The sequence below is a fragment of the Engystomops pustulosus genome, chromosome 5 (genome assembly GCF_040894005.1).
Source record: "Engystomops pustulosus chromosome 5, aEngPut4.maternal, whole genome shotgun sequence".
Classification (NCBI taxonomy): domain Eukaryota; kingdom Metazoa; phylum Chordata; class Amphibia; order Anura; family Leptodactylidae; genus Engystomops; species Engystomops pustulosus.
This window is the reverse complement of record NC_092415.1, coordinates 7,889,253-7,916,018: the sequence shown is the minus strand read 5'-3', so window position 1 is coordinate 7,916,018 and position 26,766 is coordinate 7,889,253. Positions and strand designations below refer to the sequence as shown.

Sequence of the window (26,766 nt, the reverse complement as noted above, 5' to 3'; positions counted from 1 at the left end):
TGTACAAGAATATAACTACTATAATACTGCCCCCTATGTACAAGAATATAACTACTATAATACTGCCCCTATGTACAAGAATATAACTACTATAATACTGCCTCCTATGTACAAGAATATAACTACTATAATACTGCCCCTATGTACAAGAATATAACTACTATAATACTGCCTCCTATGTACAAGAATATAACTACTATAATACTGCCTCCTATGTACAACAATATAACTACTATAATACTGCCCCCATGTACAAGAATATAATTACTATAATACTGTCCCCTATGCACAAGAATATAACTACTATAATACTGCCCCTATGTACAAGAATATAATTACTATAATACTGTCCCCTATGCACAAGAATATAACTACTATAATACTGCCCCCTATGTACAGGAATATAACTACTATAATACTGCCCCTATGTACAAGAATATAACTACTATAATACTGCCCCTATGTACAAGAATATAACTACTATAATACTGCCTCCTATGTACAAGAATACAACTACTATAATACTGCCTCCTATGTACAAGAATATAACTACTATAATACTGCCCCTATGTACAACAATATAACTACTATAATACTGCCCCCATGTACAAGAATATAATTACTATAATACTGTCCCCTATGCACAAGAATATAGCTACTATAATACTGCCCCCTATGTACAAGAATATAACTACTATAATACTGCCCCCTATGTACAAGAATATAACTACTGTAATACTGCCTCCTATGTACAAGAATATAACTACTATAATACTGCCCCCTATGTACAGGAATATAACTACTATAATACTGCCCCCTATGTACAAGAATATAACTACTGTAATACTGCCTCCTATGTACAAGAATATAACTACTATAATACTGCCCACTATGTACAAGAATATAACTACTATAATACTGCCCCCTATGTACAGGAATATAACTACTATAATACTGCCCCTATGTACAAGAATATAACTACTATAATACTGCCCCCTATGTACAAGAATATAACTACTATAATACTGCCCCTATGTACAAGAATATAACTACTATAATACTGCCTCCTATGTACAAGAATATAACTACTATAATACTGCCCCTATGTACAAGAATATAACTACTATAATACTGCCTCCTATGTACAAGAATATAACTACTATAATACTGCCTCCTATGTACAACAATATAACTACTATAATACTGCCCCCATGTACAAGAATATAATTACTATAATACTGTCCCCTATGCACAAGAATATAACTACTATAATACTGCCCCTATGTACAAGAATATAATTACTATAATACTGTCCCCTATGCACAAGAATATAACTACTATAATACTGCCCCCTATGTACAGGAATATAACTACTATAATACTGCCCCTATGTACAAGAATATAACTACTATAATACTGCCCCTATGTACAAGAATATAACTACTATAATACTGCCTCCTATGTACAAGAATACAACTACTATAATACTGCCTCCTATGTACAAGAATATAACTACTATAATACTGCCCCTATGTACAACAATATAACTACTATAATACTGCCCCCATGTACAAGAATATAATTACTATAATACTGTCCCCTATGCACAAGAATATAACTACTATAATACTGCCCCCTATGTACAAGAATATAACTGCTATAATACTGCCCCCTATGTACAGGAATATAACTACTATAATACTGCCCCCTATGTACAAGAATATAACTACTATAATACTGCCCCCTATGTACAAGAATATAACTACTATAATACTGCCCCTATGTACAGGAATATAACTACTGTAATACTGCCTCCTATGTACAAGAATATAACTACTGTAATACTGCCTACTATGATTTCTACATAGAAAACCTGAAATTAGTGATACAATAAGTAAATAAACAAATGATAAATGACAAGACATTAACATTCTTTTGTTTCCCTCGGACTCTTGAAGTTTTACTCGAGGAACTTAATTAGATTTGATGTCTGGGGCAATGAAATGCAATTATTCTGGCTGGAGGATTTTAATGGTCCAATTTCCCGCTTTTCAAGAAGCGGCATTGATGGTGAATTGTTGCTCGCACGTACCGCCACAACCCATTAGCGTCATATGTCCGTCTGTCTTAATTGATCCGTAATCAGCTTTGGTAACGGATCCTCGTCTAATTGCCCCATCAGGCAATTAACAATAACTAAATTACAAGACATTTAATTAGACATTTTCTGACTTTTCCATGGAAATGCATTTGTACTCTATTCTATTACATTCAAATATGTCATAATATTTTTCACAGCTGAAGGTTTGTTACAATGCTTAATAGGTGAAGCAATGCTGTGTACAAATCTGTGCGCAGCATCGTACCAAATCGTTTCCTGTCCCTGTGAGGCTCACAATCCAATCAACCTACAAGTATGTTTTGTAGTGTGGGAGGAAACCGGAGGACCCGGAAAAAAACCCAGGCAAACATGGAGAGAACATACAAACTCCAGGGGGGGGGGGGGGCAATAGTGGGGGAAAGACCCCCGGATGGCATGTTAAATGCCGTGGATCATATCTCACTCCGACTGCGGGTGTTAGCGCCTGTGCAGAGCTGAACCGGCATCGTCTCCGCACAGTACAGCTCCTAAGGTTAAGTTTTCTTCTGTAGTCAGACTCGTCTCCCTTTTATGGGAGGAGAGTGTGTTTTTTTTTTTACATGGGACTGTATTTTTAAGGGAAGAGATGATGATGTACATGGAGGCAATCAGCACAGAGCGGCCCAAATTTACTAAAAACAGTGCCAAGTGCACAAGGTGCAGTGTCCTATGTAGTGTGCAGGGGGCGCCACATTCAGGATTTGTGGTGCATGTTATTCATGAATCTGGTACCTCCTGCAACGCCCCGAGAGAGTGCACCAATTTTTTTTTTTGGTGCACCTTTAACATGAGGCGTGCAATACACTTTTGTCGGACTTTGCATGATAAAACTGATGCAACGGAACTCCTCCTAATTTGTGTCACATGATGCCTAATGCAGTAGCACCACTAAAGGGTCGCGTTTGACACAAATGTGGTGCAGAAACTTCTTATATACCTGTGCAAGCAGTTTACACTAGAAAGTCCGACAGAAAACTGAAGCACTGAGCTTAGTAAATGCGCCCAATTGAGTTTTGTTATATTCATTTATTTATACCATTATGGGTTTTTGCATCAAACATTCATATTTCAGAATATCCCTCTAAGTGATTGCACATTTGTTAATGGTATGTAGATAAGGGCCAGTATTATAGTAGTTATATTCCTGTACATAGGGGGCAGTATTATAGTAGTTATATTCTTGTACATAGGGGGCAGTATTATAGTAGTTATATTCCTGTACATAGGGGACAGTATTATAGTAGTTATATTCTTGTACATAGGGGGCAGTATTATAGTAGTTATATTCTTGTACATAGGGGGCAGTATTATAGTAGTTATATTCCTGTACATAGGGGGCAGTATTATAGTAGTTATATTCCTGTACATAGGGAGCAGTATTATAGTAGTTATATTCTTGTACATAGGGGGCAGTATTATAGTAGTTATATTCTTGTACATAGGAGGCAGTATTATAGTAGTATATTCCTGTACATAGGGGGCAGTATTATAGTAGTTATATTCTTGTACATAGGGGGCAGTATTATAGTAGTTATATTCCTGTACATAGGGGACAGTATTATAGTAGTTATATTCTTGTACATAGGGGGCAGTATTATAGTAGTTATATTCTTGTACATAGGGGGCAGTATTATAGTAGTTATATTCCTGTACATAGGGGGCAGTATTATAGTAGTTATATTCCTGTACATAGGGAGCAGTATTATAGTAGTTATATTCTTGTACATAGGGGGCAGTATTATAGTAGTTATATTCTTGTACATAGGAGGCAGTATTATAGTAGTATATTCCTGTACATAGGGGGCAGTATTATAGTAGTTATATTCTTGTACATAGGGGGCAGTATTATAGTAGTTATATTCCTGTACATAGGGGGCAGTATTATAGTAGTTATATTCTTGTACATAGTGGGCAGTATTATAGTAGTTATATTCTTGTACATAGGGGGCAGTATTATAGTAGTTATATTCTTGTACATAGGGGGCAGTATTATAGTAGTTATATTCCTGTACATAGGGGACAGTATTATAGTAGTTATATTCCTGTACATAGGGGGCAGTATTATAGTAGTTATATTCTTGTACATAGAGGGCAGTATTATAGTAGTTATATTCTTGTACATAGGGGGCAGTATTATAGTAGTTATATTCTTGTACATAGAGGGCAGTATTATAGTAGTTATATTCTTGTACATAGGGGGCAGTATTATAGTAGTTATATTCTTGTACATAGTGGGCAGTATTAAAGTAGTTATATTCTTGTACATAGGGGGCAGTATTATAGTAGTTATATTCTTGTACATAGGGGGCAGTATTATAGTAGTTATATTCCTGTACATAGGGGACAGTATTATAGTAGTTATATTCTTGTACATAGAGGGCAGTATTATAGTAGTTATATTCTTGTACATAGGGGGCAGTATTATAGTAGTTATATTCTTGTACATAGGAGGCAGTATTATAATATTTATATTCTTGTACATAGGGGGCAGTATTATAGTAGTTATATTCTTGTACATAGGGGGCAGTATTATAGTAGTTATATTCTTGTACATAGGAGGCAGTATTATAATATTTATATTCTTGTACATAGGGGGCAGTATTATAGTAGTTATATTCTTGTACATAGGGGGCAGTATTATAGTAGTTATATTCCTGTACATAGGGGGCAGTATTATAGTAGTTATATTCTTGTACATAGGGGGCAGTATTATAGTAGTTATATTCTTGTACATAGGGGGCAGTATTATAGTGGTTATATTCTTGTACATAGGGGGCAGTATTATAGTAGTTATATTCTTGTACATAGGGGGCAGTATTATAGTAGTTATATTCTTGTACATAGGGGGCAGTATTATAGTAGTTATATTCCTGTACATAGGGGGCAGTATTATAGTAGTTATATTCTTGTACATAGAGGGCAGTATTATAGTAGTTATATTCTTGTACATAGGGGGCAGTATTATAGTAGTTATATTCTTGTACATAGGGGGCAGTATTATAGTAGTTATATTCCTGTACATAGGGGGCAGTATTATAGTAGTTATATTCTTGTACATAGGGGGCAGTATTATAGTAGTTATATTCTTGTACATAGGGGGCAGTATTATAGTAGTTATATTCTTGTACATAGAGGGCAGTATTATAGCAGTTATATTCTTGTACATAGGGGGCAGTATTATAGTAGTTATATTCCTGTACATAGGGGGCAGTGTTATAGTAGTTATATTCTTGTACATAGGGGACAGTATTATAGTAGTTATATTCCTGTACATAGGGGGCAGTGTTATATTAGTTATATTCTTGTACATAGGGGGCAGTATTATAGTAGTTATATTCTTGTACATAGGGGTTAGTATTATAGTAGGTTAGGTTCAATATTTTATATGGGAAGAGTATTGTGTTATATATCTATTCCTTGTGTAACATTTATTGGTTACTTATGAGATGTGTCACTATTTGATACTTTATTATGAATGATAACTAATCCTTCCTCTTGCTGTATTACTTTTCTCTCCTCTCCCTCTGTATTGTCCTCGTGTCTGTTACTTTGGTGGTCGCACGTTACACAGTTGCTGTTATTGTCTCTTTAGCTGTTTGTAGTCTCGGAGGACTCGGTTTATGAAGCCATGCGGGGACATAGAGAAAAGCTGAACAGATTATAAAGCCATTATCTGCTAATAAGACGAGAAAATAAATGTGAATCACCGATCGCAGCGAGACCTTCAGATAAACCAATCATTACAGGGAGACGTTGCGGGGAGGTAAGTGATTTTGTATTGTGTTTCGCTCTCAGCTTCCGCCACTTCCTTGATAAAAAGATAATGTAATTCATGTAATAGAGTATCCTGCCGATGAATGAGACACCCACACATCCGGACAATATGGGAAAGAATGAGCGCATGCACAGGGGGTCCTTAGACTGACCTTATCTGGACTCAAACCCTCAGAAATCATCTGTATTTGGCCCCTGGGGACCCACATATAGTCCTGCTCTTGGGACCCCATACTATCAGATGTTACTTCCTATGTCACATTATTGTCAATGGACAAGATTCTTTATATAATCCAATGGGATGTTGCTGTACATGTAAGGGGTTCTCTGTACTGTGACATCGCCTTGTGTATTATCTCTGTACTGTGACATCACTGTGTGTATTATCCCTGTACTGTGACATCACTGTGTGTATTATCCCTGTACTGTGACATCACTGTGTGTATTATCCCTGTACTGTGACATCACTGTGTGTATTATCCCTGTGCTGTGACATCCCTGTGTGTATTATCCCTGTACTGTGACATCACTGTGTGTATTATCTCTGTACTGTGATATTACTGTGTGTATTATCCCTGCACTGTGACATCACTGTGTGTATTATCCCTGTACTGTGACATCACTGTGTGTATTATCTCTGTACTGTGACATCACTGTGTGTATTATCTCTGTACTGTGACATCACTGTGTGTATTATCTCTGTACAGTGACATCACTGTGTGTATTATCCCTGTACTGTGACATCACTGTGTGTATTATCTCTGTACTGTGACATCGCTGTGTGTATTATCCCTGTACTGTGACATCACTGTGTGTATTATCCCTGTACTGTGACATCACTGTGTGTATTATCATTGTACTGTGACATCACAGTGTGTATTATCATTGTACTGTGACATCACAGTGTGTATTATCCCTGTACTGTGACATCACTGTGTATACTATCCTGTACTGTGACATCACTGTGTGTATTATCTCTGTACAGTGACATCACTGTGTGTATTATCTCTGTACTGTGACATCACTGTGTGTATTATCCTTGTACTGTGACATCACTGTGTGTATTATCTCTGTACTGTGACATCACTGTGTGTATTATTCCTGTACTGTGACATCACTGTGTGTATTATCCCTGTACTGTGACATCACTGTGGGTATTATCTCTGTACTGTGACATCGCAGTGTGTATTATCATTGTACTGTGACATCACAGTGTGTATTATCATTGTACTGTGACATCACTGTGTGTATTATCTCTGTACTGTGACATCACTGTGTGTATTATCCCTGTACTGTGACATCACTGTGTGTATTATCCCTGTACTGTGACCTCACTGTGTGTATTATCCCTGTACTGTGACATCACTGTGTGTATTATCTCTGTACTGTGACATCACTGTGTGTATTATCCCTGTACTGTGACATCACTGTGTGTATTACCCATGTACTGTGACATCACTGTGTGTATTATCATTGTACTGTGACATCACTGTGTGTATTATCCCTGTTCTGTGACATCACTGTGTGTATTATCCCTGTACTGTGACATCACTGTGTGTATTATCCTTGTACTGTGACATCACTGTGTGTATTATCCCTGTACTGTGACATCACAGTGTGTATTATCCCTGTACTGTGACATCACTGTGTGTATTATCATTGTACTGTGATCTATCTATCTAATATCTCTGTAATGTTCCTTCCCCTCATTCTTTCCAGTATATTCTATATGATTGGCGGCCATCGCTCTGCATGCGCCGGGGTGACACTAGGTGGCTGTGATATAGCAGGTAGGTGCAGGAAGCAGATGGAAGACGCTGACACGGAGAAGCATCAGCAATTGTTGCGATCAGTGAATCGGTGCGATGTGTGATGGGAGGTGAGGAGGATGCTGGAAGGAATGTTACGGGTGTGAAGCCAGAGAATTGAGGAGGGGTGAGGGGGGGGCGCGGGGATCAGCAATACATGAATATTATACCGCACTGTGGTGCATGGCCGCACACACCCCCTGCCAGGCTTATCTACAGGAATGTTCTGGCCGGCCATGGAAGCCTGGGATAACCATACTGCAGCCAGTGCTATGTATTGTCCCTGGACTGATGTATGTTGTCAGTAGCAGCTGTCTCCACACTGCTGTGCTCTGTTCTCTCTGCATTATGTAGAAATATGATGCGAGGAGTCCCCTCTGCCGGCCACACAGTCGCATCACAACAATATTAACTATTACAGATCCGGCACGGCTATTTGGCCGACAGAGGGGACGTCCTTGTGTTATATTTCTACATAATGCAGGGATTCCCGTCCACTGCTCTGGGTGCAGCCTGTGGGATAGAGCCACCTTACGGCACATTTTCACGGGCTGCACACATTCGTGTGAAATCACACTTGTTGCAGAGAGCTAAGGGAAAAGCAGTGTGAGGACACACCCCCAGTGCACTCGGAGAAGCTACTAATCCTGGACTATAAATTTGCATGTCACAGTGCTGTTCCTCTTAACAACATGCACAAGGTCTGATTAAACATCTCTGCAGGAGCAGTGCATAACACTGGCTGCAGAGAGCACAGAGCACAGCAGTGTGAGGTCTGATTGCACATCTCTGCAGGAGCAGTACATAACACCGGCTGCAGAGAGCACAGAGCACAGCAGTGTGAGGTCTGATCACACATCTCTCCAGGGATAGTACATAACACTGGCTGCAGAGAGCACAGAGCACAGCAGTGTGAGGTCTGATTACACATCTCTCCAGGGGCAATACATAACACTGGCTGCCGAGAGCACAGCAGTGTGAGGTCTGATTACACATTTCTCCAGGGACAGTACATATCACTGGCTGCCGAGAGCACAGAGCACAGCAGTGTGAGGTCTGATTACACATCTCTCCAGGGACAATACATAACACTGGCTGCAGAGAGCACAGAGCACAGCAGTGTGAGGTCTGATCACACATCTCTCCAGGGATAGTACATAAGACTGTCAGACTTGACAGATTCCATTTACACCAATGTAATGCACTTCTTTCACCTCTGAACTTATATTTTTGGCACATCCCCCTCCCCGCATCCCTTCCTGCCTGGATTCGTATATACGTCTTCCTAACACTTGCTCCACGGACATTATATTCATGATTCAGGAAGCTCGGGATAATCTTTGCTTTCGGTGCTTTTTCTTGTTCCTATAATGTTGCAGTGAGTGACATCTGCGGAGATGGAGAAGATTAACCTGAGTATGAGATTCGTGTGGCAGCAGCTGTGCCCCCTGGGGCGCCATTACCCTTACATCCATGCAGTACAATCTGCATTATATAGTGTAGCTTACTCTTGGCAGCTAGTAAGCTCCCGGAAGCGTGATAGCCATTACTCCGTTATTCTGAAAATTAGGGCAAATTGTAGAGCCGGGCCAGAGCGGAACCAGGAGCCGGGGGCTCATCTCCCCTTAGTGTCACATTATCCGGATATTAAGATTACTGGGAAATATATTCTGCAAAACTCATCTCAGCTTGATTGACATTGAGAAACCTCATCTTATACATGATGGGCGAGCTGCGGAGAAGAAGGAGGCATGAGGCATCAGCTGTTTAGGGACCCTAACTCAACTTTCCCTGGTTCAGATTCACTAGATATCCTCCTAATAGGCTGCATTGTGATACAACAGCGCCACCTGGTGACAGGAATAGGTTAGTGTTGAATGCTAATTTACCAAAGAGTTAATAGGCCCCATTTATTGAGCACAGTCTTCGTGAATCCGGTGCATCTGGTGCACTTCGTTTAACAGTCATGCGCTACAATTATGTCAGACTTTCGACATAAATGTCAGGCATGGTGCGTATACGCACTGGAACTCCCCTTTATGTGCACAGCATTGTGTTGCGGCAGTTGCGCAGACTGCTTAGTAAATGTGGGCCAAGGTGTTTGGTTTATGCTAATGTAACTTTTGTTTCTTCTTGTGAGGTGATGCAGGCTGTCCATTGGCTAGATCCTTAGAACCTTCCAAAAGCTGAAACTACAAGTCTATAAGTATAGGCTCAGTCCTGAAGTTTAGGGTCTTTTGGACGCATTGTCCTATGACGCGGTGTTCATTTTGAGATTGTTATGTGAAGAGATTGCTGATATTATGATTGGTAATTAGAGCGAGGACCCTGCACTACCCCTTGAGGATGCTCCCGTTCATGCGTGTTTCTCCTATATGGAACCTGGGCTGCACTTAGGTGGTGCTCAGCTTGCAGATATGACGTGGAAGATATGATACTTTATCAAAGAAAATAAGAAGCGGCACTCACCAGATACGTGTGGAAGTTTTATTGGAACCAACAGAGTGACACATGGACAGGTTGCAGACCGAGGCAAGCGACGGGCCGTTTCGCGCCTGTGTGGCGCTTTCTCAAGCCTACCTGATATTATGATGCTCATGCAGCAGAGCCAATCTGGCTCCCAGGAGATTGGTCCAGCCTATCTGACCAGTGGTCCAAAACTGAGGTGCTCACTACTGGTTCCTACCACTAAAGGACTACTTATTGCTTGTCATCAGAGAGGAATACTGCACAGTCTGTTATATGCTGTGTACTTGTCTGCTGAGCTGTCAGTAAAGGATATTTTAGTTTTTTCCTAATCTCCATTTCCAAGTGTAAGTCACTGGATAAGTTGCTAAAATCCCACCCCTCGCCATTAGCTGTCACACACAGGGGGAGGGGTCTTATTGTCACATGGCCTCCCCCTCTTCTTGCTTCACCCTGCCGGCCCTGGCCACAACCAAGCCAACCACTAGTGTGGAACTGCCCCATACACTGTAGTGCCCCAGTGGGGGTGTTGCACTACTGTATTGAAGTATATTGGGAATACAGACACATCAGTTAGTGGCAGGTGTATAATACAGCAGACACCAGCTGTGTCAAATATGTGAATCCACTGAATCCACATCTCCGCCTCGTGGCTTGTGGCCCATAAGCAGGACCCAATCACACTGGCTCTCAGCACCACTGTCAATACAGGCCACACCCATTTACCAATAAACCATGCCCCTTTCCAATACACATTCCAAAACTATGCAAATGTGATGCACAACATGGGGGATTGCTACACCGGCCCTTTGAGGCGGCAATGCACAGATCTATGTGATCACTATAGCACCTGTGCCATCCCGGCTCTGGAGAGGGTCCTGCCCTTATAATATCCCTTCTCCCCCCAGGATTGTCCCCCTATTACCACACGCTGCCGTCTGCTATATACATTATGTATCAGATCCTTCCTCCGCTGCGTCTCATCTCCTCTCATGGAATATTTATACCCTGTTCCCCGCTATGTAACACATTAATAGATTCCCCGCTGTTGTATCCTGATCGTGCTGCTACAGGGAAATGCAACGTATCGCAACGCTCTGCGGACACGATGGATGCACAATAAGCAAAACACTGATCTCCATTATCCCGTAATACCAGGAATTATATGTAAACAGAATCCATTGTTATAGGAAGACGATCAGCGCCGATCACAGCGGAAAACTGGAGGATGGATTATATATAGGAACAGTCGCTCAGACAGAGGCTAAAAACGACATTATATCATATGTACAGCACTGAGATCCCAAATATATCACTACACCGCCATCTAGTGTCCACTGTCTGGAAATACTACTATACCTGAATGTGTACAGCCGCTATGACCTGGGGATCTCCTGTATATAATGATATATGTACAGCCGGTATAACCTGGGGATCTCCTGTATATAATGATATATGTACAGCCGGTATAACCTGGGGATCTCCTGTATATACTGATATATGTACAGCCGGTATAACCTGGGGATCTCCTGTATATAATGATATATGTACAGCCGGTATAACCTGGGGATCTCCTGTATATACTGATATATGTACAGCCGGTATAACCTGGGGATCTCCTGTATATAATGATATATGTACAGCCGGTATAACCTGGGGATCTCCTGTATATAATGATATATGTACAGCCGGTATAACCTGGGGATCTCCTGTATATAATGATATATGTACAGCCGGTATAACCTGGGGATCTCCTGTATATAATGATATATGTACAGCCGGTATAACCTGGGGATCTCCTCTATATAATGATATATGTACAGCCGATATAAACTGGGGATCTCCTGTATATAATGATATATGTACAGCCGATATAAACTAGGGATCTCCTGTATATAATGATATATGTACAGCCGGTATAACCTGGGGATCTCCTGTATATACTGATATATGTACAGCCGGTATAACCTGGGGATCTCCTGTATATACTGATATATGTACAGCCGGTATAACCTGGGGATCTCCTGTATATAATGATATATGTACAGCCGCTATAACCTGGGGATCTCCTGTATATAATGATATATGTACAGCTGGTATAACCTGGGGATCTCCTGTATATAATGATATATGTACAGCCGGTATAACCTGGGGATCTCCTGTATATAATGATATATGTACAGCCGGTATAACCTGGGGATCTCCTGTATATAATGATATATGTGCAGCCGGTATAACCTGGGGATCTCCTGTATATAATGATATATGTACAGCTGGTATAAACTAGGGATCTCCTGTATATAATGATATATGTACAGCCGGTATAACCTGGGGATCTCCTGTATATAATGATATATGTACAGCCGCTATAACCTGGGGATCTCCTGTATATAATGATATATGTACAGCCGGTATAACCTGGGGATCTCCTGTATATAATGATATATGTACAGCCGGTATAACCTGGGGATCTCCTGTATATAATGATATGTGTACAGCTGGTATAACCTGGGGATCTCCTGTATATAATGATATATGTACAGCTGGTATAACCTGGGGATCTCCTGTATATAATGATATATGTACAGCTGGTATAACCTGGGGATCTCCTGTATATAATGATATATGTACAGCTGGTATAACCTGGGGATCTCCTGTATATAATGATATATGTACAGCCGGTATAACCTGGGGATCTCCTGTATATAATGATATATGTACAGCCGGTATAACCTGGGGATCTCCTGTATACAGTGATATATGTACAGCTGGTATAACCTGGGGATCTCCTGTATATAATGATATATGTACAGCTGGTATAACCTGGGGATCTCCTGTATATGATGATATATGTACAGCTGGTATAACCTGGGGATCTCCTGTATATAATGATATATGTACAGCCGGTATAACCTGGGGATCCCTGTATATAATGATATATGTACAGCCGGTATAACCTGGGGATCTCCTGTATACAGTGATATATGTACAGCTGGTATAACCTGGAGATCTCCTGTATATAATGATATATGTACAGCTGGTATAACCTGGGGATCTCCTGTATACAGTGATATATGTACAGCTGGTATAACCTGGAGATCTCCTGTATATAATGATATATGTACAGCCGGTATAACCTGGGGATCTCCTGTATATAATGATATATGTACAGCAGGTATAACCTGGGGATCTCCTGTATATAATGATATATGTACAGCTGGTATAACCTGGGGATCTCCTGTATATAATGATATATGTACAGCCGGTATAACCTGGGGATCTCCTGTATATAATGATATATGTACAGCTGCTATAACCTGGGGATCCCCTGTATGTAATGATATATGTACAGCCGGTATAACCTGGGGATCTCCTGTATATAATGATATATGTACAGCCGGTATAACCTGGGGATCTCCTGTATATAATGATATATGTACAGCCGGTATAACCTGGGGATCTCCTGTATATAGTGATATATGTACAGCTGGTATAACCTGGGGATCTCCTGTATATAATGATATATGTACAGCTGTTATAACCTGGGGATCTCCTGTATATAATAATATATATACAGCTGGTATAACCTGGGGATCTCCTGTATATAATGATATATGTACAGCCGGTATAACCTGGGGATCTCCTGTATATAATGATATATGTACAGCCGGTATAACCTGGGGATCTCCTGTATATAATGATATAGGTACAGCCGGTATAACCTGGGGATCTCCTGTATATAATGATATAGGTACAGCCGGTATAACCTGGGGATCTCCTGTATATAATGATATAGGTACAGCCGGTATAACCTGGGGATCTCCTGTATATAATGATATATGTACAGCCGGTATAACCTGGGGATCTCCAGTATATAATGATATATGTACAGCCGGTATACCGTGGGGATCTCCTGTATATAATGACATATGTAAAGGCAATGAGCCCCCTCCATAGGTCATATAGACAGGCAATGGACCCCTCCATATGTAGTATAGACAGGCAATGAGCACTCTCCATACTTAGTATAGACAGGAAAAAAGCCCCCTCCATGGGTATATTTTTCTAGCAGTACCACTTGCCAACGTTTGGCAAATCTTTACTACTGGTGATCTGCCGCTCCCCTCAGGACTTTGTGATTAGCCGCCTGAGGCAGGATCTTTATCCCACCTTACTGCAGATAAGGTCTTGTCTGGTTTATCATACTGGATTTTGATGGTAGATTTTCTTTCATTTATGTAGACCCATAAATTTATGCAGGCTACACACAACAATCAGACAGCATAGTAGGGTCTAAAATGTATTAAGACCCCAGACCACTTTGTTAAATGAATTGCAGATAGGACCCAGAATTAGTAGTTTCCAGTCTGCTACATGCGCAGAGGTCTGAAAAACATGTGATGTGCCTGTGTTTATCTAATATCTCTCAGCAGATGAATCTCTGCAGGATGATTCCCTTCACACCAATACACTTGGGTCTAGTCATGATCTCCCAGAGATATGAGCTCAGTCATTTATGGTAATATCTGTACTGGTACATGCTACCGTGTAGTTGATAAACCTGCAGGGCTGAGATCTAGAACAGAAAGGCATGGCTGTTTTATTCTAAATACAGTGTAATACCACTCCATAGGTTATCTCACTTCAGCTCATCCTGCTCTATAACATGCTGCCTGCACATAGAACACAAGGTACAATCTGCTCTGCTCCTACTGCTCTATAATATGCTGCCTACATATAAGACACTAGGTACAATCTGCTCTGCTCATCCTGCTCTATAACATGCTGCCTGCAGATATGACACTATGTACAATCTGCTCAGCTCCTCCTGCTCTATAACATGCTGCCTGCAGATAGGACACTATGTACAATCTGCTCAGCTCCTCCTGCTCTATAACATGCTGCCTGCAGATAGGACACTATGTACAATCTGCTCAGCTCCTCCTGCTCTATAACATGCTGCCTGCAGATAGAACACTATGTATAATCTGCTTAGCTCCTCCTGCTCTATAACATGCTGCCTGCAGATAGGACACTATGTACAATCTGCTCAGCTCCTCTTGCTCTATAACATGCTGCCTGCAGATAGGACACTATGTACAATCTGCTCAGCTCCTCTTGCTCTATAACATGCTGCCTGCAGATAGGACACTAACTGTGTTTTCATTTCTGCAATTCCTTTTATTTCCTATAAACCAAATGTATCACTCATGCCGGCAAACCTTTTAGCGTGTTGTACATTATAAATGGGTCACCTCATTCAGGGTGTGAATATTTATGCAGATGACTCATTTTCAAGTAAAAAAGGAAAAATTGCATTGACAATTCTATATTTTTTTTTGCAAAGTACCAGTAGTCTCTATCATGGCCCCCGTGGGATTATGACCAGAATGTTGATCAACCTTTGCCGGGAGGAGAATTTTCCAGCTCAGCGGTAACAGTAGGATATCAAAACATATCAGTAAACTCATTAAACTAATAAGAAAAACCGGAAAATCAGGTCGTGTGAAGTCATGTGCCACCGTATTCTGCATAATACAGAGAGAATCCTCTTATCCAGAGCTATAGGATCTCCCTGCACAGTAATGCAAGTATGAGACCCCCTGTGTGACCCCCTGAGTGACCTCCTGTGTGACCCCCTGAGTGACCTCCTGTGTGACCCCATGAGTGACCTCCTGTGTGACCCATAGTAGCAGGACCTGGACAAGGTATATAACTGTTCATTACACAAACTATATCAATTTTTTCTGCTGAAATTGGACAACCCTTAAGGTGTCTTCCCCAGTTGACAGTGTGTCCTTTTATGATTTAGGCCGCATCAGAACAGAATAACGAGTAGAAACTACTGACACATAATATCGATATTGGATTCATCAACAGCAATTTGATGACAGTTTCCTCTTTCATAGAGGACACAACACGGAAATATCAGATCAGTAAACTGCAACATATTCTCTACAGATATTTATACATCATAGAATAGGAAAAACAAATAAAATACGAGGTAATACATATAAGATACAGTAAATAGTAATTACAACGTGTATCAGACATGGCCGCCTCTCCTGTAGGTGTATGGGATGCCCCCCTTGTCTATGGTAATGACATAGAAATTCCATATTAGAGGAAATAGCTGAGAACAAACCTGGCTAATCAGTAACCAATCAGTAAGGAGATGTTGCTGCCCCACCCACCTACAGTCGCCCAGTCAGGAGCAGGATGGTGCAGCCATGCCCACCTAAAAGGCAGTGCATTGTGCTCGCCCCATTATTCTGGCCAATGACATTGTGAGAGCAACAGCCATGGCCAGCCTTGTAGAGCAATCTATCCTATAAGACTACAACCAGAACCAGGAGTAGGTCCAAGGCTTTGATGATGTTTACATCGAGTACTATCATGCTGCAGCGACCACCAGCCATGTGGAGCAAACCATCCTGGAAGAGCATACCCAGACCTAGGAAGAGCTCGAAGGTTTGAGTGCCACAGCTACCAACAAGTTGTCTATGGTGATGGTAGAACCATCTCTCCTCTAGGTGTAGAGGATGCCCCCTGTCTATGTTGATGGTAGAGCCTCCTCTCCTCTAGGTGTAGAGGATGTCCCCTGTCTATGGTGATGGTAGAACCTCCTCTCCTCTAGGTGTAGAGGATGCCCCCTGTCTATGGTGATGGTAGAACCTCCTCTCCTCTAGGCGTAGAGGATACCCCCTGTCTATGGTGATGGTAGAACCTCCTCTCCTCTACGTGTAGAGGATGTCCCCTGTCTATGGTGATGGTAGAACCTCCTCTCCTCTAGGTGTAGAGGATGTCCCCTGTCTATGGTGATGGTAGAACCACCTCTCCTCTAGGTGTAGAGGATGCCCCCTGTCTATGGTGATGGTAGATCCTCCTCTCCTCTAGGTGTAGAGGATGCCCCCTGTCTATGGTGATGGTAGAACCTCCTCTCCTCTTGGTGTAGAGGATGCCCCCTGTCTATGGTGATGGTAGAACCTCTTCTCCTCTAGGTGTAGAGGATGCCCCCTGTCTATGGTGATGGTAGAACCACCTCTCCTCTAGGTGTAGAGGATGCCCCTTGTCTATGGTAATGGTAGAACCTCCTCTCCTCTAGGTGTAGAGGATGCCCCCTGTCTATGGTGATGGTAGAACCTCCTCTCCTCTAGGTGTAGAGGATGCCCCCTGTCTATGGTGATGGTAGAACCTCCTATCCTCTAGGTGTAGAGGATGCCCCCTGTCTATGGTGATGGTAGAACCTCCTATCCTCTAGGTGTAGAGGATGCCCCCTGTCTATGGTGATGGTAGAACCTCCTCTCCTCTAGGTGTAGAGGATGCCCCCTGTCTATGGTGATGGTAGAACCTCCTCTCCTCTAGGTGTAGAGGATGTCCCCTGTCTATGGTGATGGTAGAACCTCCTCTCCTCTAGGTGTAGAGGATGTCCCCTGTCTATGGTGATGGTACAACCTCCTCTCCTCTAGGTGTAGAGGATGTCCCCTGTCTATGGTGATGGTACAACCTCCTCTCCTCTAGGTGTAGAGGATGTCCCCTGTCTATGGTGATGGTACAACCTCCTCTCCTCTAGGTGTAGAGCAGTGATTTTCAACCTGTGTGCCACATGGTTGAGTGTGCCGCGGGGAGCCCCTGTGTAGCGCTGCCGCCGCACCCCCGTTTCGGCCCCCATACTTACCTCCTAGCCCCGCGTCGGCGATCCGCCCATCTTCTGTAGCTCCTGCATCACGGCCCATGTCACGTGATTGACGCGACCTGACGTCAGGTCGCGTAAGTCACGTGACATGGGCCGCGCGGTGCAGGAGCTACAGAAGGGGGGCGGCTCGCGCGGAAGAAGACATCAAGGGTAAGTATATAAGGTTATTATTTGTATAAGGAAGGCAGCTAGGGTCTTTTTTTATTAATAAAGGGAGGCTGGGGCTTTTTATTAGTAAAGGAAGGCCTCTAGGGCCTTTTAACTAGTAAAGGGGGGCCTCTAGGGCCTTTTAATTAGTAAAGGGGGGCCTCTAGGGCCTTTTAATTAGTAAAGGGGGGCCTCTAGGGCCTTTTAATTAGTAAAGGGGGGCCTCTAGGGCCTTTTAATTAGTAAAGGGGAGCCTCTAGGGCCTTTTAATTAGTAAAGGGAGGCCGCTAGGGTCTTTTAATTAGTAAAGGGAGGCCGCTAGGGTCTTTTAATTAGTAAAGGGAGGCCGCTAGGGTCTTTTGATTAGTAAAGGGAGGCAGTTAGGGTCTTTTTATTAGTAAAGGGAGGCAGTTAGGGTCTTTTGATTAGTAAAGGGAGGCCGCTAGGGGCTTTTGATTAGTAAAGGGAGGCCGCTAGAGGTTTTTATTAGTAAAGGGAGGGCGCTAGGGGTTTTTTATTAGTAAAGGGAGGCCTTTTATGACTGTTTTAGTGTCATTTTGTGCTATTTTGGTTGGTGGTGTACCCCAGGATTTTCTAAGTATAAAAAGTGTGCCGCGGCTCAAAAAAGGTTGAAAATCACTGGTGTAGAGGATGTCCCCTGTCTATGGTGATGGTAGAACCTCCTCTCCTCTAGGTGTAGAGGATGCCCCCTGTCTATGGTGATGGTAGAACCTCCTCTCCTCTAGGTGTAGAGGATGCTCCCTGTCTATGGTGATGGTAGAACCTCCTCTCCTCTAGGTGTAGAGGATGCCCCCTGTATATGGTGATGGTAGAACCTCCTCTCCTCTAGGTGTAGAGGATGCCCCCTGTATATGGTGATGGTAGAACCTCATCTCCTCTAGGTGTAGAGGATGTCCCCTGTCTATGGTGATGATAGAACCGCCTCTCCTCTAGGTGTAGAGGATGTCCCCTGTCTATGGTGATGGTAGAATCTCCTCTCCTCTAGGTGTAGAGGATGCCCCTGTCTATGGTGATGGTAGAATCTCCTCTCCTCTAGGTGTAGAGGATGCCCCTGTCTATGGTGATGGTAGAAGCTCCTCTCCTCTAGGTGTAGAGGATGCCCCCTGTCTATGGTGATGGTAGAACCTCCTCTCCTCTAGGTGTAGAGGATGCCCCCTGTCTATGGTGATGGTAGAACCTTCTCTCCTCTAGGTGTAGAGGATGCCCCCTGTCTATGGTGATGGTAGAACCTCCTCTCCTCTAGGTGTAGAGGATGCCCCCTGTCTATGGTGATGGTAGAACCTCCTCTCCTCTAGGTGTAGAGGATGTCCCCTGTCTATGGTGATGGTAGAACCTCCTCTCCTCTAGGTGTAGAGGATGCCCCCTGTCTATGGTGATGGTAGAACCTCCTCTCCTCTAGGTGTAGAGGATGCCCCCTGTCTATGGTGATGGTAGAACCTCATCCCCTCTAGGTGTAGAGGATTCCCCCCCTGTCTATGGTGATGGTAGAACCTCCTCTCCTCTAGGTGTGGAGGATGCCCCCTGTCTATGGTGATGGTAGAACCTCATCTCCTCTAGGTGTAGAGGATGCTCCCTGTCTATGGTGATGGTAGGGCCTCCTCTCCTCTAGGTGTAGAGGATGCCCCCTGTTTATTGTGATGGTAGAACCTCCTCTCCTCTAGGTGTAGAGGATGCCCCCTGTCTATGGTGATAGTAGAATCTCCTCTAGGTGTAGAGGATGCTCCCTGTCTATGGTGATGGTAGAACCTCCTCTCCTCTAGGTGTAGAGGATGCCCCCTGTCTATGGTGATGGTAGAACCACCTCTCCTCTAGGTGTAGAGGATGCCCCCTGTCTATGGTGATGGTAGAACGTCCTCTCCTCTAGGTGTAGAGGATGCCCCCTGTCTATGGTGATGGTAGAACGTCCTCTCCTCTAGGTGTAGAGGATGCCCCTGTTTATGGTGATGGTAGAACCTCCTCTCCTCTAGGTGTAGAGGATGCCCCCTGTCTATGGTGATGGTAGAACCTCATCTCCTCTAGGTGTAGAGGATGCCCCCGGTCTATGGTGATGGTAGAACGTCCTCTCCTCTAGGTGTGGAGGATGCCCCCTGTCTATGGTGATGGTAGAACCTCCTATCCTCTAGGTGTAGAGGATGCCCCCTGTCTATGGTGATGGTAGATCCGCCTCTCCTCTAGGTGTAGAGGATGCCCCCTGTCTATGGTGATGGTAGAACCTCCTCTCCGCTAGGTGTGGAGGATGCCCCCTGTCTATGGTGATGGTAGAACCTCCTATCCTCTAGGTGTAGAGGATGCCCCTGTCTATGGTGATGGTAGAACCACCTCCTCTCTAGGTGTAGAGGATGCCCCCGGTCTATGGTGATGGTAGAACCACCTCCCCTCTAGGTGTAGAGGATGCCCCCTGTCTATGGTAAAAAGATCTCTGGAAAGATTCCCATTTAGATATTTGTACATTGTAATGAAGTCTCCACTAGTTGCCTCTATACCCTGTGCAAAAATAATGGGCCTCCTGCACGCTGGGACTGTTTGAGTGGTGACATCAGGATTTCTCATGTCATTAAGTGTTAGTGTCATGGTTTTGGCTTCCATAGTGATGAGTCAGGGATTGGAATTGGCAACAGCTGCTGCAGGAAAGAGAGAACAATGCCCCTAAAGGATGGACAGTAGCCATAGGAGCGTCAGTAATATGCCTAATCTGCCCTCTAACAAGGGTCAGTGCCCACATCAAGTGACATAATAATTCATTCTGCTTTACTCCTTACAGCTGAGAGTTTGTTACAGTTGTAGATGACTATGTATTAGGTCAACAGTCAGGATTCTAAACGAATACATTTCATCCACACTGATACATTGTAACAAACTATCAAGGTACAGTGAGTTAAAGGGGTTTTCTGGGCTTCCTCCCCTAGTAATAATTTTCTCCTCTGGTTAGAGCCTGTTTTGCTCTTCTCTGAAGGGAGTAGTACACACAATTGTAGGAAATCTTCAGTTTCTTGGCAATTTGTCACAGGGAATGTCCTTTATTTCTAAGAACAAGAATAGATTGTCGAGTTTCACATGAAAGTTAATTTTTTTGGTCATTGTGAGAGTTTCATACAACAAACAAATGTGATGCTCCAGATTCTTAACCAACTCAAAGGAAGGTCTATAGACACTTGTGTAGATATTGCATTAAAAACGAAATGATTGCAGCTAGGATAGTCATTTACCACATTAACAATGTATAGAGTGTATTTATCATTCATTTGATGTCAGCTTCATTGAAAGAAAATGTTTTCTTTCAAAAATAAGGAAATTTCACAGTGACCCCAAACTTTTGAGTGGTAGTGTACATCACAGAAATATGGGACATAATTCATAGTTAGGCGACGCACTTTTCCCTAATAACTCCATCCAAGCTCTATTATCAGGGGCCTTTGAATGGCCCCCACAACAGGATGCAATTAAATAATTCCCAAATTATTACTAAGTTTTTTATGTGTGGGACATTATGAGGGAAAAAATGGGTGTAAGACCAAGTTCGCAGGATGCCACATGGCAGGATTTCATCATATAAAATTTTTTAGGCATAAAGGTGTCATAAAACACTTGGTCGTAAAAGTACATCGAGCCTTTCTCGTGTCATCACAGGCAGGGGGGCTGTGAGGGGATTTGGAATCTATAGGTGGAAGTGTCTCTATAGAAAATGGTCATTCTTTGGGGATCCCTAGCGGATAGAATAATCGCGTATTTTTGGTTCCCCATTTACCGGCCTTATAACGCCACCCGGCTATCTGCTAACCTCGGGCATGCGCAGAAGCTACCTCCCTTGTGCAGCCGGCCAGAGACAAATGTGACTGCGCAAGAGACACACACAGGACTTCATCGCGACTTCACACTGGAGAAGGAGGACTTCGGGAGGTGGCTCACGCGCATGCACGAGATTGTCAGACAGCCCGGTGACTGCAGTGCTTGCTCCCAGCTTACAAGGAGGGAGGAAAACAGAAGGGGCATGAATAAATTAGACTCCTGGCTCATTTGCATAAAGTTTAAAAGTCGTTATATAAGAAGAAGGCCCGGAGCATGACAGCACTAGTCCCCTGTCACCTCTAAGGTAACGAGCACACGTTTGGGGACAATCTACCACCCTTAAATGTTCAGTTTTATTTGTAAAGCGCTACGTAATTTGATGGCGCTATATAAATAAAGATTATTATTATTATTATTATTATTACCAAATTGTTTATTTTTGCATTGTATGTATATGTTTGTTTATTACACCTTTCTGTATGCTTATTAAACCCCTCTGACTGTAAGCACTGTCCTTTTTCATATTAAAACTTCAATTTAAGAAGAGACTTCCTCTGTTGTAAAAGTTCTCCATTTTCAATGTATAAATAATTTATGTGGGAACCCCGAACGCAGGCTGTAGTGATCCACATATGGTCCCCAGAACCCACAAGACACAACCTGAAACATAGTTGTCAGAAGTATGTAATGTTGTCACGTCACAAAAAGGGGGCGTATTAACTGAAAATGGGGTGTGTTAAGCCCAAACTGGCTATGGTTTCAAAAAACGGGCATAGGCGGCCTGAAACTTAACATGTTGTACTCTCACTACCTACACTGGGTACAAAAGTCCCAGGCACCCTTTAATTTTAGAAGTGAGAGACAATCTGCAAGTAATGGGTTTTGTTCTGAGCATGGCTGCCATTTTGGATCAGTTTTTCCAATGGGAAGGTGGTCATTTAGCAGGTAAGAGAAGTCCACAATAGTCTGCAGAAGAAATGGATTGCAGAGATAAGATCTGTAATTTTCAACATCAAAAGTTGGATCAAACACCAGGAATGTTCCCTGTGATGCACAGCTATGTGACGTGTCCTTAGAGCTGAAGGAGCTGGATCCAATCATTATGAACCTGCAGAAGAGACTATGGGGAATCTCTGTGCTGATAACTGTTCAGTAACACGAGATGTTAGGAATATGATTGAGGGAATTGATTTCTGAAAACACTCTGCTCTTTGAAACAACTTAGGAAAAACTTGCCCTTGATCCAGTATGGCGGCTTTCAAGATGGCGACCATGTGGCAGATATGCTCTTATAGGACCCTAAGGGTGCGGTGCAATGCATGTGATCGGTGACAAGCACCCAATGTTTTACATTTTAACAATGCAAAACACTGAGGGGCACATTTACTTAGCGGTTCCCTCAGAGTTCCCAAAAGTGCATTGTTCACCAAGATCGTGCGCCCGATATCCTGCATGTGTCTCTTCCCCGCTCAGGTCCCCGGAGTTCGCCTTCTTCTTCCTGGTGCATGTAAGTGCATTGTCCGTGTATAATGCGCTGTGCGGGGAGTCACTAAGATCCTGCACCCGATATCCTTCATGTGTCGCTTCCCCGCTCAGGTCCCCGGAGTTCACCTTCTTCTTCCTGGTGCATGTAAGAGCATTGTCCGTGTATAATGCGCTGTGCGGGGAGTCACTAAGATCCTGCCCCGATATCCTGCATGTGTCACTTCCCCGCTCAGGTCCCCGGAGTTCACCTTCTTCTTCCTGGTGCATGTAAGTGCATTGTCCGTGTATAATGCGCTGTGCGGGGAGTCACTAAGATCCTGCTCCCGATATCCTGCATATGTCGCTTCCCCGCTCAGGTTCTCGGAGTTCACCTTCTTCTTCCCGGTGCATGTAAGTGCATTGTCCATGTATAATGTGCTGTGCGGGGAGTCACTAAGATCCTGCTCCCGATATCCTGCATATGTCGCTTCCCCGCTCAGGTCCCCGGAGTTCACCTTCTTCTTCCCGGTGCATGTAAGTGCATTGTCCGTGTATAATGTGCTGTGCGGGGAGTCATTAAGATCCTGCTCCCGATATCCTGCATATGTCGCTTCCCCGCTCAGGTCCCCGGAGTTCACCTTCTTCTTCCTGGTGCATGTAAGTGCATTGTCCGTGTATAATGCGCTGTGCGGGGAGTCACTAAGATCCTGCCCCCGATATCCTGCATGTGTCACTTCCCCGCTCAGGTCCCGGAGTTCACCTTCTTCTTCCCGGTTCATGTAAGTGCATTGTCCGTGTATAATGCGCTGTGCGGGGAGTCACTAAGATCGAGCCCCCGATATCCTGCATGTGTCGCTTCCCCGCTCAGGTCCCCGGAGTTCACCTTCTTCTTCCCTATGCAGGTAAGTGCATTGGTTGAGACACAATTTTAAATCCTGCGCTCAGTCCAAATCAGTCGGATTGTTCGGCCCTTGATTTCTGTCATATGAAAGCCGGTGCTGCTAAGCCAAAATCCATCGCGTGCGACACAATCCCCTACTAAATCTCTGTCCCAGTTGCGCAAATCCCAAAAACCATGAACAGTCCAACGGAAATGTGATCCGTGGACCCTTAGTAAATAAGCCCCTTAGTGTTGGTTATCGATCACATCCGTTTCACTGGAGACGCAGATGTGATCGGGACCGAGCCCCTCCCCTGGTCACTTTCATTACATTTTTAAGGGTGTATTCGCACATTTAGCTAAAACTGCATCATAATCAGTTTTAATGTGATTTTAGGTGCAGTTTTGTAATTTAACAGGGGAAAGACATAAACTGAACGGGTGAATGAGATTTTGAAGGGGAAACCTGCTCCACAAATGTCTTTTACTTGTTAAATTAACACAACTGCACCTAAAACCACCTCAGAACTGATGGCGATGCAGGTGAAACTGCGATGTGTGAACGCACCCTAAACTCAGTGCAGCATCGCGTGTGACCGCAGCCTTACACACTATTTAATGGAGGATTCAGATTTGTCATTTTTGTCCTCCTTTTGACTGACCCTGTAAATACACAATTTAGCATTTATGACTAGTTTCCTGGTCAGTATCACCACAGTCCATATTTGACAAATGTCACAGGTTTTCTGTTTATTTTTTATTCCACTTGTAAATGTAATTTTTTTTATTTTTATTCTGTATTTCCTGAAGGTGACTCGTCCTCCTGGTGGTTTCTAGTCATGGTGAGCTCTGCTGAGGTGGCAGCTCAGTCACATGCCGCCAGGCTGAGGACACATTCATGAGGTAAACCTGCCGTCATGTCCCTGAGGTGACTTCCCGCCCTTTACACTTCATTTACATATTCAGCGAGCCTCCGCTGATTGGCGGCCGAGAGCCAGCGCTGGGGGGCGGTACTCGTAGGCGTTACCTACGCTTGATTGGCATCAGCCACGCCTCCAGCGGGAAGACGCGTTTCGGAGTTTTTACAGGCGGAGAAACGGCGTTTGGTGGGCGTGGTTATGAGATAGTTGGCATCGTTACTGTAAACAACTTTGTCTGCTGTGGGCGGGGAGGTAATTCCGAAGTTGTGGGCGGGGCCGGCTAGTCAGGACGGAACGCCCTGGGTTTGTTATCAGTTTGGAGCGCGGTGCCGGAGGCGGCAGCAGGTTGTCGGTAGTCCTGGAGAGAGACTGGACCCGGAGTCCTGAAACGGAGGCCTGCAGGCTATACAGGGGATACCACCGTTCACCTCCATAGAGACTCCACAGCCACCTCTGTGCAGAGTTACATCCCTTGAATTTGCGGTTTCTTGGATATCCGGCTCCTTGTGCTCCTGAGGAATGCCATGCTGTGGGGTTATGCTGCCATGCTGTGGGGTTATGCGGCCATGATGTGGGTTTAGGGTTTTTCCCTGATGCCACCCGTTTTTGCCACCCTTTTTATGCATTAGAACTACCTCATGATTCTGAATTCTCTCTCACGTCTCCCCTGGATTTGGGATACCCTCCTGGCTGTGCCCCTGCAGATTTCTTCCATATGATTGGTAGATGCAATTACACTACATGCCCTCAGGCTATGGTTATAACCCTAGCTACCCTCTGTATTCATACATTTTGGACCTCCCTGTCATTGGTTGATTACATACTGATGAACCAGAACCATCAAACTGCGCCCCAAAAGTCTCATTACCTTCTCACTACAATAATTGCTCCATCCTGAAGAGTCTTTCTGCCCTGAAACTACAAGTATTATCATGGACCTTCATCCAGGTGTGCTTCTGGAGGACCTGTAGGACATCGGAGGACTGGAGACTTCTCTACAAGTGATCCTGGGGGGTTGCGTTATCTCTGGATTTCCATTGTAACATCCTGAAGAAGTTATTTGTTATTTTGATACATTATAGCAGTCACTGAATTACTTGTAAACACCTGAGGTCACCAAAACTAAGATGGGACCCTTACTTACCTAGGACGTCATGTTTGATACCATTTAGTTTTAGGTCTTCTACATATGATACGTCATGTAGTCTTGTGCGTCTCGGGTCGTCTACATTACTCGGTGGAGATGCCTTCCTTCCAGTCTAGTCATGCATTGGCTGTGCTCTCGGCTGCCTAGTTGATGGCTTCCAAGTTGCGGTTCCTTGACCTTCCCCTATGCCGAATGGTGACTGTGTAAATTATCTTCTGCTTGGGACCGTCTTTAGCTTTGGTTCTTTGCTCTTCATCAGTCGTGTCGGATAGTCTGCAAATGATGGAAGACGCACAACTTCCCTTTGGATTACTGGAGATCTGTGTCCTTGTGGGACCATCTATGGATGATATCCGAGAGATAGACAAGGTAGGTCCAGAACATATCGTCCACACCAGATGTTACCTTTGATTAGAATCGAACCATGGACCACAGCGATTATTTCCTTGGATTGATGACATCACTTCTGATGATATTTGATGTCAAGAAACTGAATCAAAGTTATTTTGCTCCAATG

The 26,766-nt window shown here is 43.5% G+C and overlaps 1 protein-coding gene and 1 long non-coding RNA gene across 2 annotated transcripts in view; both read left to right on the top strand.

Moving 5' to 3' along the window:
- Nucleotides 1-5,722: 5,722 nt before the first annotated feature.
- Nucleotides 5,723-15,623, top strand: LOC140133939 (uncharacterized). The gene is made up of 3 exons (XR_011855970.1): nucleotides 5,723-5,903; nucleotides 7,634-7,704; nucleotides 15,536-15,623. It is a non-coding gene; the product is annotated as an uncharacterized lncRNA (long non-coding RNA).
- A 9,620-nt stretch (nucleotides 15,624-25,243) lies between these two features.
- DENND3 (DENN domain containing 3) overlaps nucleotides 25,244-26,766 on the top strand; it is a 44,268-nt gene continuing 42,745 nt past the window's right edge. Inside the window, exon 1 of the mRNA XM_072151103.1 lies at nucleotides 25,244-26,618. Within this exon, the coding sequence (XP_072007204.1) occupies nucleotides 26,529-26,618 (90 nt within the window). The 5' untranslated portion in view covers nucleotides 25,244-26,528. The remainder of the gene's footprint in view (nucleotides 26,619-26,766) is intronic.